A 13,950-nucleotide genomic window follows, 5' to 3' on the forward strand; every position below is an offset into this window, starting at 1 on the left:
AAACTTTCAAAATTTCTTAATGTAATTTAAAGATCACACTGAGTAGGAACTGGACCAAAATTTCAGTCCCATCAGGAGCTGTCCTGATGCTCTGTAGAGTGTACGTACATGGGGTAAGTTTGCAGTAGCTTACAGGGAAAAGGTTAGATGCCACAGACATTTGCAAAGCAGAGGAAGAGAAAAATCTCTCAGGACAAAGGTAAGAAATTCACTGCTGGGACACTCTTCGAGGGACATCTCCAGCTACAAAGCTGTGTGATGGAAGTGTGTGGGTGTCTTCAATGAGCCACTCATCGTGGGTAAGACACCTGTAGGGATTCAGACACTGCCAGCAGGTGTGTTAGAGTACTATTCAAAGGGTTTTGCCCTTTCTCTTTTTTCTTTTCTTTTTCCTCCCCCTTCTAGTTTGTAGTTCGTCTCATAAACACAGGAGGGCGCCCATGACTAACAATTCCCTCACAGGCAGCCAGACTTCCATAAGGTGTTGATCATTAGCAAGCAACTCTGTAGCTGCAACAGTACATTGCTATTCACAAAATATAAACATATGCATTGAATAAATACCTTGGTAAATCTACATGAGTTAGCGATAGGACTTTTCTCCTTCCTTCTTGCCTTCCTTCCTTCTTTCCTTCCTTCCTTCCTTCCTCCCCTCCCTCCCCCCCCCCCCCGCAAACTGGTAATGTTTTATTTTGTTTAAGGATGGCTTAGAGTGAGGTGTTCCTCTAAGAGGAAATTTCTTTCATTGTGAAAATGTGAATTCATACTAAAAATATGTTTCCAAGTTAAGTTTAGAATACACCATATACCTGTGACTCTTCTGTGACTTCTCCACCAGATGGCAGAAGACCATCAAGTCATCTCAAGCCCAGAGTATCATGTAAGCTATCACTGAAAAATCAAGACTACCTCCTTCCTTCTAGGGGAGTGAACCTGTAGAAGGTGGGTTTCTGACAGAATAATTTGTAGATTCTCTCCTCCTAAAATAAATCCCTCTTTTTGGAGAAGGGTAATGCTTTAAAGTGATGTAAGTTTTATGTTTTTTAAGATGTACTCTGTAAAATTTATTAATTGAATGCACCCACACAAAGCAAAAATGGCCTGAGAAAAGCAGAAAAGTGTTCATTGGGATCTGCCCAAAGCATTCTTACCCAGCTTCCCTGGCTTGTCTATATCTGTCTAAGACATTTCAAATGGTAACCTTCTATGTTAATCTGAAGTGAGACTTTTCAAAGAAAGTTGTGTTTCTTTGCTAGCAGGTTCTCATTTTGAACTGTCTTAGTTATAAGTCTGTATGACTCTATTAGTTAGTTTCATAGTTCGGGCTTATAGATTTCCCCTTTATTTCTTCATTTCCCTTTCTCAACTCTTTGCAGATCCTCTCTACCTTCCGCACCACCCAACTTCATGTTTTCTCTTTCTAAATATTGTGCAGTCATTTGTGTTGACTATTCCTGAGCATAGGACCTGCCTTGAGTGTAGCTGATATGCCCAGTGTCACTCCATTGAAGAAAATTGACTTTCTTTATCCTAGCAGCTATCTGTTGGCAATAGCTCACTGGCCAGAGGTGGGACTTCATGCCTGCTCCCACTCCTTTGTGCTGGGATTTGCCTGGCTTGAGCTTGCACAGGTCTTGTGTTGACTGTCATCGTCTCTGTGGGTTCCTAAGTGCATCTGCTCTGCTGTGTCTGGAAGACACTGTTTCCTTAAGGTCATGTACCATCTCGGGCTCTTATAAACGTTCCTTTCCCTCCTCTGCATAGATCTTTGAGCTTTGAGGGGGGAGTGTGACAGAGACATCCCAGTGAAGGCCGAGCATCCCAACATCTCTTGTGCTCTGCATGCTGACCACGTGCAAGTTTCTGTGTTTATTACCAAATACTTCAGGAAAATGTTTCTCCAATGCAAGGTGAGTCATTCACTCATCAATGGATATGATGAAAGGCCATTAGGAGTCATTTTATTGCTATTTCATTTAGCAGAGTAATAATAGTGGGCCAATGATCTATTAGCCTCAAGTTTTTGGTCTCATTGATGGTATAGGATATGGGTTCCATCTTGTGCAGTGGGCCTTAATTTCAAATTTTTAAAAAATGATGGTAATTCCCATAACATTTGTGTTACTGGTCTATCACCAGAAACATCTTGCAGGTATGTCATTATTGTAACTCTTGGTGTCCATAGCTGGGGCGGATTGATGATCACTTTTTTCTTTGTGTAGCATGTAGAGTACCTGCAAGTACATGAATGCAAGCCAGAAGGGATGAAGTTGAGTACCTGCTAGATTTCTTCATGTTCTATGGCATAAGCACATGGTGTCCTTAGCAATAGGATCTCACTGTCAAAATGCAGGAGGGTAATCAATTGCAATGGCAATTGCCCAAAATGGTTGGGATTTCTATCAGACCACACTAATAAACATCAAATATATGTAACCCATTCTTAATTCTTCGGACTTTTCTTTGGTAGCATGCAATGTCTAATTGGGGTATTGCCACCCCCATAATATGGTAACTCCATTTAAGTTCCTTTTAAATATGTGTATATATTTTATATATTATATATTTTAGTAAACTTCTATAGTAGAAGATTTCCATATGGTTATTTAAAAATAAAATTTTCTCTTCCCTGGAAGATCTCGCCAGCCCCATGCCTTACTGACTAACTCACCATTGTAGATATTCTAAGTGAAACACATATATCTTCAGCTTTATTTTAATCAGAACACTATTTATTTTAAAAAACATCCTTTTTGTTAACTGATAATCAGTGATTTAGTAATATGAACCTTTAGGTAAGTCTTATTCTTTAATTGTAGAAACAAAGGACACGAGGGGATAAAACATATCTACTTTAGAATGTGTTCAAGAGAAAAGTCTAACTTACATCTGAACACTGTGATCTTTCCAAAGCATTGACTAGATCTTTTAAGGAACAAACTAACTGGTTCCATAAATATAGTTGGTATTTTGACATAAAATTAGGCAACGATCATGGAGTAGATATTTAACATGACCTAATATTATTTTCCTTACTATTGTTCTATTGACATTAGTTATTATTTTTATTTTAGAGTATATGAATATGTAGTGTGTGTCTCTGTGTGAAGTCGTGCACACTGGTTGCAGGAATGGGTGAGGCCTAGAAAAGAGTGTTGCTTGTCTGGAGCGGGAATTACACATATGTGGCTGTGAGCAGATGTACATTGGGGCTGGGAACAGAACCCAAGACCTCTGCCAGCCTATTAGGCGCTCTTAGCTGTAGCTCTTCTTAACTGCTGAGCCATCTTCATCCCCTGATATTAGTGCAATTCTCTTATTAGAAAGACGTAAACTATACCAAGCCAACTATCTGGACTAAAAATCAAGAAGTCTTTTCTAGATCAATATATATTTTGATATGAAACACATGTTAACGAAAATGTAAACAATAAAAGATAATTTTCTTATATAGGCTTTATCAACTTTACTGGGAGAGCATGCTACCTTTCAAGTCATTTCTACGAGTTACATTCAGTCTGGATCCCAGCCACTCATTCTTTAAGCAATGACGACTGAGAGAAGGAACCTGGTTCATGAAGAACACAGAGCTCTAGAGTGCTTAAGTGTTACATACAGGCAAAGGAGCTCCCTAAAAGATCTCCATATGTGTTCTGGATTAAGAGCAGCTGCAGTCTTCCACTCAGGTTGATTCTGGTTACTCTTGGCATATGGGGTATCTGTTCTTCCTGCCCCATGAAAGTTCATCCCTGACATAGCTTTCTAATGCTGACAGTCAGAAAGTTCCAGGTGTCTTTAGTTTCTAACCTCTTGACTTCCTTCGCAGAGAAATGCACGACAAACCAGAACCCAAACAAAATAAAACAAAACAATCTGTTACTTAGACCAAATAGGGTTGCGTTCATCAAAAGTCCCATGTAAACATTCAAGGTTGCAAAGTGTGTTGTCCACATTTGGCTGGCATAAAGGACAGTAGTTATTATATGGAAGAACATTGCCACATAGAGAAAGAATCAAAAGATTACTAAACAACATGCTGAGTATTTTGAGAACAACAACAACAACAACAACAACAACAAAGACAGCAGAAAAGAAATGAAGGCGAAATACAAGAAAATTCTTTGGTTATGAGAAATCACTTAATTATGAAAGTAGATTTGCTAATGTATAATTCATGACTTTTTTCAGGAAATAGTAGAAAATATCTTGCAGTTCATTGCCTTAGGCTACATAGTTGAGATAAATTATGTTAAAAAGACACTCCCAACATGCTCTATTTTTTGAAAAGCACACTATTTTGTATGGCTTTAAATTTGTACATTAAATGTTTTACAGTGCTAGCTAACATTGGAAGTTCATTCATGAGTACTTCAGTGAAGTACAGTCTATAAAAAAGATTTCTAAATGCACACCATGCTACTTTTGCAAGCTATACTTCTTCACTGTGGTTGCTTGTTTCTCTATGCACATGACAAATGGCAACAATAGCAGTCACTGACTCTGCAGCTTACTCATTTAAGCCACTGTGGAACACTGCAAAATTTACCTCTTTACAGCAACCCTCTGTTCGTTCTTTCTTTCTCTTTCTCTCTCTTTCCTTTCTTTTTCTTTTATTTTTTTAGAAAAGAAACAAACTATTTTCATTTTACATAACATTCCCAGTTCCCACTTCTTCCCCTCCTCCCATTCCTTCCACCTTATCCCTCACCCCACCTCATCCACTCCTCAGAGTCATTAAGACACACGGCTGTCGATAAGGTCCAAGGCCCTCCCTACTATATTTTGGCTGAGCAAGGTATCCATCCAAAAAGAATGGGTTCCAAAAAGCCAGTACAAGCAGTAGGAATAAATCTTGGTGACACTGCCAGTGGCCCCTCAGTCTGCCCCAGCCGTACAACTGTCACCCACATTCAGAGGGAGTAGTTTGGTCTTATGTTGGTTCTTTCCCTGTTTGGCTGGAGTTGGTGAGCTCCCATTAGCTCAGGTAGAATGTTTCAGTGAGTATACCCATCATGGTCTTGACCTCTTTGCTCATATTCTCACTCCTCCCACTCTTTAACTGGGCTTTGGGAGCTCAGTCCAGTGCTCTGCTGTGACTCCCTGTCTGTTTCCATCAGTTGCTGGATGGAGGTTCTATGGTGACATTTAAGATATTCATCAATCTGACTACAGGGCAAGGCCAATTCAGACACCCTCTCCTCTGTTGATTAGGGTCTTACCTGTAGTCATTCTTGTGGATTCCTGGGAATTTCTCCAGTGCCAGGTTTCTTGTTAGCCTCATAATGGTTCCATTGGTCAAAATATCTCTTTATTTGCTTTCATCTCTGTCCATCCTCTATCTCAACTATCCCGTTCCCCCAAGTTCTCCTCCCCCCTCACCTTTTTCTCTCTTCTTCCCTTTCCACTCTCCCTTCTCCCCCCACACCCATGCTCCCAATTTTGTCAGGCAATCTTGTCCATTTCTCCTTTTCAGGTGGGTCTACATATGTTTCTCTTAGGGTTCACCTTGTTACTTAGCTTCTCTAGGGTAATGGAATATAGGCTCATTATCCTTTGTTTTACAGCTAGCATCCACTTATGAGTGAGTACATATGAACAATGTTCATCTTTCTGGGTCTTGGTTACCTCACTCAGATGGTTTATTCTGGTTCCATCCATTTGCATGCAAATTTCAAGATGTCATTGTTTTTTTCTTCTGAGTAGTATTCCATTGTGTAATTGTACCACATTTTCTTTATCCATTTTTCAGTTAAGGGGCATCTAGGTTGTTTTCAGGTTCCGGTTGTTACAAATAATGCTGCTATGAACATAGTTGAACAAATGTCCTTGTAGTATGATTGGGCATCTTTTCAGTATATGCCCAAGAGTGGTATTGCTGGGTCCAGAGATAGGTTAGTTCCCAGTTTTCTGAGAAACCACCATATTGATTTCCAGAGTGGTTTCACAAGCTTGCATTCCCACCAGGAATGGAGGTGTGTTCTCTTACTCCTCATCCTCTCCAGCATAAGCTATCATTGGTGTTTTTGATCTTAGCCATTCTGACTGGTGTAAGATGGCACCTCAGAGTCATTTTGATTTGCATTTTCCTGATGACTAAGGATGTTGAACATTTCCTAAGTGTCTTTCAACCATTTGAGATTCTTCTGTTGAGAATTCTCTGTTTAGTTCTGTACCCCATTTTTTAATTGCATTATTTGGAATTTTGATGTCCAATTTCTTGAGTTCTTTATATATTTTGAAGATCAGTCCTTTGTCTGATATGGGATTGGGGAGGCCACTTTTATTCTTCTCTTTTTATAGGTGAAGACATGGTGTTTTATAACATTCACAACGTCACAGCTTTTACATAACCAAGTACTGGTATGGGTTTGGAAGTAAATGTTCTCTGGTCTTTGAAACCAAGTTATTTACCTGCATACTTCAATAACTCCTGCCCTCCAATGGGAGAGTTGCTAGGATGCTAACAGCACAGCACAGCAGTTTCTGTGCTTGGGAGGCAGGTAATACATATGAAGTTTGCCTACTTTATACTTTTACATGTTTAAACTGTTGTTCATAGTGCTTTCTTAAAAGGTAACCTCTATTAAACACCTCCAGATCAGATGGTTCTATCAAATTCAACAATTCATAGAATCTACAATGTCCCCTTTACGATGCCCAAATGAAGGGCCTTGCTAAGAAACTGTAGCCTTACTTGGAAGCAGAAAATTAGAGCATTGATGTCCCGGAGAGATGAATACTTAGAGACTGTTGTGACTGTAAAATGAATATCATCTGGGATTTAATCTCAAAGTGCACTTGGAAACAGGAAGTCAGTCACATGCTTGTCACGGTTTGATACATGCGTTGAAAATATGTATTTCCTGTGATACATTTATTAAGAGAAAGATTCTGACAATTTTTATGTTACATTTTATTTGTTTTGGTCAAAATGAAGGTGTTAGATATTTATAAATGGAGAAAGTATAAATATACCTTGAATATCCAAGACTGAAGAAAAGGTTTAAGAAAATTTCACTAAGTGGTGGAATACTATATAACGGTTAAATGTTTTATTAAAGATTCATTTAGTATCACTATGTAAAATTTCTGCCATTATGAGATACAACAATGGTCTTAATTGGAGTAGAAAGCTGAAAGGACATCCAGCAGAATTCTCAGGGGTCATCTCTGAGTGGTGAGAACATAAGGAATCTTTGGTGTCTTCTGTGAGCTTACACATATTTTCTTCTTTTTTGTTTTGTTTTTTGAGACAGGGTTTTTCTGTGCATCTATGCCTGTCCTGGAACTCACTCTGTAGGCCAGGCTGGCCTAGAAATCACAGAGATCCACCTGCCTCTTCCTCCCTGAGGACTGGAATTAAAGGCATGCGCCACCACACCCTTCTCATATTTTCTACTTTAACGATAGAACCAATGTAGGACCTTATTTCAGACTAAATTTAACAAAAACTAAAACCTGAATTCCACCCTAAATTGTTGTCAAATTTCAAAAAGAAAAGAGATAAAGCTTTATTATCCAAAAAATCACAGGGATATGCACAACAAATGAAGTAATAATAATACTCACTGAAATGCAAACAGTCAGTCATAATAGAAAAAAAAGTTGTTTCTGCTCATAAGCAAATGTTCCAGTTCTAAACACAAATCCCCCTTCTCAATTGCAAACAGAGAGCAAGCACCTCAGTTTTTATTATAAGTTCAGCAGATGCAGAATATTATACAACAGGAATCTGAAAGATTACTATGTAATTATCTTTACATGCTAAATATACATCACTGTCAAATATAATAATAGTTTTACCTGAATAGTGACAGAGTTCAAATAAAAAGCTGTATCATTTTGGTGCATTGTATCTGTTTCTCAGTCATGAGGAAATGATTTCTTAATTTTATTAGGACACAGATATTGTTTTTAAAATTAGAATCTTTCCTTGAGGCTGTCTTTAACTGAGAATCTTTAAGAATGAGTATGCTACACATTCTTTTGAAGACTTTGAGCATTTAAAAAATTTTAAATAACATTACATAAAGAAGAACTTGGCTTTGACCTGTCTGGAAATCTAAAGCCACTCATTCCTTTGGTGCCTGGTGCCAATAACACATGTTCCTTTTAGCCCCAAAGGTTAGGGAACAAGTGAACTGAGCGTATTCTTTAATTCAATTCATTCTTGTCTTCCTCACTTATCAAGAGAGGAGAAGCCTTGCACCTAGAAGACAGGGACTGCCCTTTCTTCCGAGCTACCGGTGACAGTGAGATGCTTAAGGTGGAAACCTACCAAGAAAGTGAAGCAGGTGCATGAATAGCTCTGAAGCAAGGCAATGAAAAATAGCATCACTGCTGACAAAGGACCAGGACAGTTCAGCAGAAATGGCCACTTTCAGGGATGGAGAAAAGGCATGTTGAGTAAGAGAGATGAATTGCTAATAATTGATAATGTCTCATATTAAATAAATAATGTTTCACTGGTATCAACTGTATAGATGAAACTGGTACACCAACAGAACTGGGATTTGGTAATAGGCAGATTTCATTGCAACCTCAAAATCACATCTTTTTTTTTATAAACTGAAGCTTTAAAATTAAATGCTATGTAACCAAAAAAAAAAAAAAAAAAAGAATGCTCTTTCACTCCTCTGGCATCTTGGTAAATAGAGGCCCTTACAGCGGGTAGCACTCCAAGGGATGGGTATGGGAGTGTGTAGAATGATATCCAGGACCTGGGACAAGGTAATTTGTTCATTGAGAAGAACCCAAAAACTACAGGAGGATGAAGGAAGCAGGTGAGACTCTGCCAGGGAGACAGGACAAGGGGAAGGTCAAATGACCAAAGAGCCAGAGCCTGGATCTCAAAGATACAAAACTATAGTAAAAGTTAGTATTGGCTCAATATAAAGCAATAACGCTGCCTAAGCAATTGTCTCAACTGCACATAGATGGCTGTGTGAAACACTAATTGGCTGTTCTGGAGGGTTCCTGGAAGAAGGGCACCTGCAAACAAGCACACTGCCCAGAAAGCCTGCAGGTGAACATTTTTATGGTAGAATTTATTTTAAAGTTTGCATTTGTAACTCCAATTAAATAAATATATCTATTTCCAATAGCCCCCTTGCAGAATAAGTTCTGGTATTTTAATTATTTTGGAACAAAGTTGCAAATATGTGATAATTACCACTCTGACAGTCATAACAACGCTGCCAGAGAGCTGTGGGATAGTGTGACAATATACACGCACAGCTGAGAGGAGTAAGATCGATGCCCATGTGTGTCATCTGAGAACTGCCTGCCTTCCTTGATAGTCTGTTAACACGCTTACTGTAACTCAGAACACCGAATAGTGTAGAGAGTGTAGTGTCTCTCTCTGTTCGACCTTAGGATAAGCAAAACCCTCAAAAGTCAATACTTTTTAAAGTTTCATGTTTTTAAGGACATTAATTAAAAAAAATTAAAGTTATATTTCTTTTAAGGTATTTTGTAGAGTAGAAAGAACTTTGGATGACTTTAAAGTCAGAGACATCTGAGTTCAAATCCTGACATCACCCCTTACTAGCTGTGTAAACCTGGACAAATCACTCAGTATCAGCTTCCCAAAATGCAAACCACAAACATGTTGGTCAGCATCATGAACTGGGTGATATGAGGCTTGAGTATAATGCTCTCTGGTTCAAGACAAGGTAGTGTTACACAAAGTTGGTTATTGTCATTATTACTAAGTTAAGCCTTTAACTTAATTATGGAAACTATATTGTCCCGTGCTTATTCAGAGCTACATGTGGCTTACACATTAACAGGGCAGAGTTTATCTATCAAGCATCACCATGATTTTATTATATGGAAGCTTAGTCTTTTGGATGTGCAGTGAATATTCAGTGAATTGAAGCTTTGGTTTACCTCAGAAAGACATAGAGATAAAAGATGTAGTTACTGCCTTCCTGGGCTTAGAGGGCAATGAGATAGCCATGAACACAGGTAATTGCTATAGTCTAGTCATTAAAAGGAACATCTAGTTGGGTACACTGTATGGAGTTCAGATGAACATTGTTTGCCTTGAACTTCACGGCTGTGATGCCACCTGAGAGCAGTCCTGTTCATGGACTAGATTCAGACAGTGTGGAGATAAGGGTCCCACAAGACATTATCTCTTAGAGGAGGAATATCTTCTTGAGTTTGAGAGAACAAGGAGCAGGCAAAAGTGTGAAGACAACAGAGGCGGAAGAAGCATGCTGCACAGAGGAAAAATCTTCAGTGGACGTGTGAGGCTGTGTCGCCCTGCTTCAGGGAAGGTTTAGAGTAAGGAACAAAGCCTTGCTGAAGATGGGTGAGCACTAAACATGTCCCACATCTAGTGACAGATTCTGACCTTAATCTTAAAGAGTCAAGGAGCCATCCAGAGTTTCAATAAAATCTGATTTAAAGTATAATGGAAAAAGCTATCATATTTTAAATTTGATATTTAGTCTACCGTATTTTGGAAAAGGAGTTAATTCAGGTTCATTTTCTCTTTTCTGACCAATTACATATTATTCACTATAAAATTATTTAAGTAATTGGGATGGCTAGCAGAAATATGACTAATTTTTATCACTTTGGGCAATTTTAATTTAAATGCTAATGTCAAAACTAGACATAGTTATTTAATACTGTTGTCATTAGTTTTTATTGTGGATAAAAATACTTCTAAATATCCTATTAAAACATTAAAGTATGAATATTGAATATTAATTTAAAAATTAATATTAAATTAAATTAATATTATTTATGAAAAACATTAAGTGCAGGGCTGAGATAAGAGAGAATCTAGTTTGAAAAGTCTTAATTTTTCAAAATGAAGGCTAGTTCCAAGATTTCTTCATGGATGACTACTCCCTTGAATAAACAGAAAGGAATAAGTCAGAGATGCTTCTGGTTCTGTCCTCTGGACATCTGTAATGGCTTGGACTCCTATGTCAGCCACAAAAAACACAGAACATATTCAGGGAACCCACACAGCCATATATTCCCCCCTGCTGGTTGGTTATGATGAAGGCAAACTTATTTTCCTCCCAAGAAAGAAATCGAGGATATTTTAGTATTCATTATAATATTTTCAATACCTATTAGGTGCTTTATTTTTTTTTATTGGAACTGGCAACACCACTGTATGCACCATAACCTCATGTTGAGGTTCAGTTCATGTTACCACCTCCAGCTCAAGCCCCTGATGATGCCAACCAGACAAAACACCCCAAGGTCGGACTACTGCAGCTTTTCCTTCCTACAGCTTCCAGCCCGGCAAATGCTTTAAAGTGAAGCTGGAGTGTCTATGTGGATTTTGCTGCTTGCTGTAATTTAGAAAAGTGGCTTCCATTTATCATATCTTATTTTTCTCACCTGTAAAAAAACTCATAGAGGAAGAATGGATTTTTGAAATTTTCATTTGCTGATGTGGGAACCGCAATTTAGGGAAGCTAAATTGCTTGCCTAAAGCTAGAGAAGTTAATTGAAAGCTTCCAAAAACTGTAAGCCTCGTGCATTTTCCACCACACCAAAATAATCATCGACGTCGAGTCTGTGAGGGGCACAGCAAAAGGATATTTCAATACATACCTGCTTCATGAATCTCTTCTTTGCCAGTGTAGGAGGAAAACACCTGCCTGGAAAACTTGTACTGTTGTTCTCGGAAATTGTTTTGTAAGTAATCCATCAACATGACATAGCCAGACTGTTGCATTGTGAGAACTTCACAAAATACAGCCAGCTGGAAAGAAGACCAAATCATTTAACACACCAGCTTCAAAAGCCGCTTTAAGGGGATAGTCTGCTGCACAGCTACAAAGCAATGCTTTTACAATAGCGTCAAATTGCCTCATTATGTGAATCTCCGAGATTACCTGGCTTTCAGAAATGCTAACTGTATCCTTAAAAACAATCCATTCCACGGTGTCTGTGCAGGGAGGAGATGTCAGTGAGCCGTTGTAAATGTAATACTTGTCAGTAGAGTTGGGCAGAAGGTTCTGCAGGGTGAACGGATCTAAGGCAGCCTGCTTCCCTAGGAAGTAATAACACACATCTCAGCTGGCGTCCCAACACTGGAGCTTACTTATCAAATCTGCTATGAAACAAGAGCTCACTCTTAACTTATATACTTAGAATAGAAATTTTAAGAATGTTAGATATATGACATATATGTATATAAAATATAGTGAGCATACCACAAATCACCTTAAATATAACATTATAGGCTGTTCGATGTCTTCTCTTGTAACATGATGTTGAAAAAAGATCATTTTATATAAAGATAAAGAAATCTATAATTATGTCAATGGATTCATGTACACAATTTGAAAAAAAATCATTCTAGTTCATGGAATACAAAAGCAAAGGCCTAACCTGTTTAGATCATTGTCAAAAGCCTAGAGTGAGCATTGGTTTAAGGCTGACACACTGAGAGCTTCCCCTGAAAGTCAAGAACGAGACAAGGGTGTGTCAAGTCATCACGTTTGTTTGATATTAAACATGAGGGAGAACAAAACTGTGCTGAGTGAAGATGGCTCATGGCTTGATCCCAGCACCTGGGAGGCTGAGGAGGCGGGTTGGGAGCTGGAGGCTTGCCTGGGTTGCTTAGGGAGACGCTCTTTAAAAAAAACATAAGTGGGGAGAAAACGATTAGGATTTATAGGAATTCATACCATCCAAATTTGCAAACAGCACACATGATTGCGCATCTGCAGCTTAGGGAATAAGACAGAAGAGAAGGCAGAAAGAGCCAGAATACCAGGAAGTCAGGTGTGAAATGGTCTCTCCTGGAAATGGTTGCACAAATAAGACTTTGACAATGACAAAAAGCAGTGGACATGTTAATGAGAAGGTGGGAAATTTTCATGGGGCCCCCTTCCTAGACAGAGAGCCACAGGCAACTAGTAGTTGTTGGGAGGGAAAAAATTAATCTTTCCTAGGGCTTAGATCCTTATTAATTGTCCAGTAAGAAGTGGTCAGCTCTGAAAGTCATATACACACAAACAGCAAAAGCATACTCAGCAGGTTGTATTTATATACATTTTTGCATACACATAAATACACATGTATGTGCATATATGGAGCAGCAATAGTCAAAGAAAAAGTGGTTATCCATTTGAGAGTGAGGGGAGATATGGGATGGGCTGTGTGGAGAAAAGGAAACAAGAAAAGTGATTTAATACTGTTTTGATTAAAAGCCTTTCTTTTTAAAGACTAAATAGTGTTAAGAATGGCCACCACTCCCACAGAATTGCAAAACAGAACTCTGAAAAATATTTTTTAAAGAAATCAGATGCTAATCAAAACAACTCTTAGAGCCGGGCGGTGGTGGCGCATGCCTTTAATCCCAGCACTTGGGAGGCAGAGGCAGGCGGATCTCTGTGAGTTTGAGACCAGCCTGGTCTACAAGAGCTAGTTCCAGGACAGGCTCCAAAACCACAGGGAAACCCTGTCTCGAAAAACCAAAAGAAAAAAAAAGAAAAAAAAAAAAAAAACAACTCTTAGATACCATCTTACACCTGTCAGAATGGCTAAGATCAAAAACACTAATGATAACCTATCCTGGAAAGGTTGTGGAGTAACCTTTTCCATTTCCTGGTGGGAATGCAAACTTGTGCAACCACTTTGGAAATCAGTGTGGTGGTTTCTCAGAAAATTGGGAACTAACCTATCTCTGGACCCAGCAATACCACTCTAGGGCATATACTGAAAAGATGCTCAATCATACTACAAGGACATTTGTTCAACTATGTTCATAGCAGCATTATTTGTAATAGCCAGAACCTGGAAACAACCTAGATGCCCCTCAACTGAAGAATGGATAAAGAAAGTGTGGCACATTTACACATTAGAGCACCAATTGGTGGAAAAAAAAAAAAGACATCTTGAATTTTGCATGCAAATGGAGAATTAAAAAACACTATCCTGAGTGAGGTAACCCAGACCCCCCAAAAT

The 13,950-nt window shown here is 38.6% G+C and overlaps 1 protein-coding gene across 5 annotated transcripts in view; it reads right to left on the bottom strand.

Annotated features, from left to right (window-relative positions):
- Positions 1-13,950, bottom strand: part of Ptprz1 (protein tyrosine phosphatase receptor type Z1) — a 175,959-nt gene that overhangs the window by 64,921 nt on the left and 97,088 nt on the right. For all 5 annotated transcript variants that reach the window (XM_057765069.1, XM_057765086.1, XM_057765077.1 and 2 more), the window contains exons 7-8: positions 11,871-12,028; positions 11,587-11,737 (exon numbers count right to left, since the gene is read on the bottom strand). In XM_057765069.1, the coding sequence (XP_057621052.1) occupies positions 11,587-11,737; positions 11,871-12,028 (309 nt within the window). The remainder of the gene's footprint in view (positions 1-11,586; positions 11,738-11,870; positions 12,029-13,950) is intronic.

The sequence above is a fragment of the Chionomys nivalis genome, chromosome 1, assembly GCF_950005125.1.
Source record: "Chionomys nivalis chromosome 1, mChiNiv1.1, whole genome shotgun sequence".
In the NCBI taxonomy this organism is placed as follows: Eukaryota; Metazoa; Chordata; class Mammalia; order Rodentia; family Cricetidae; genus Chionomys; species Chionomys nivalis.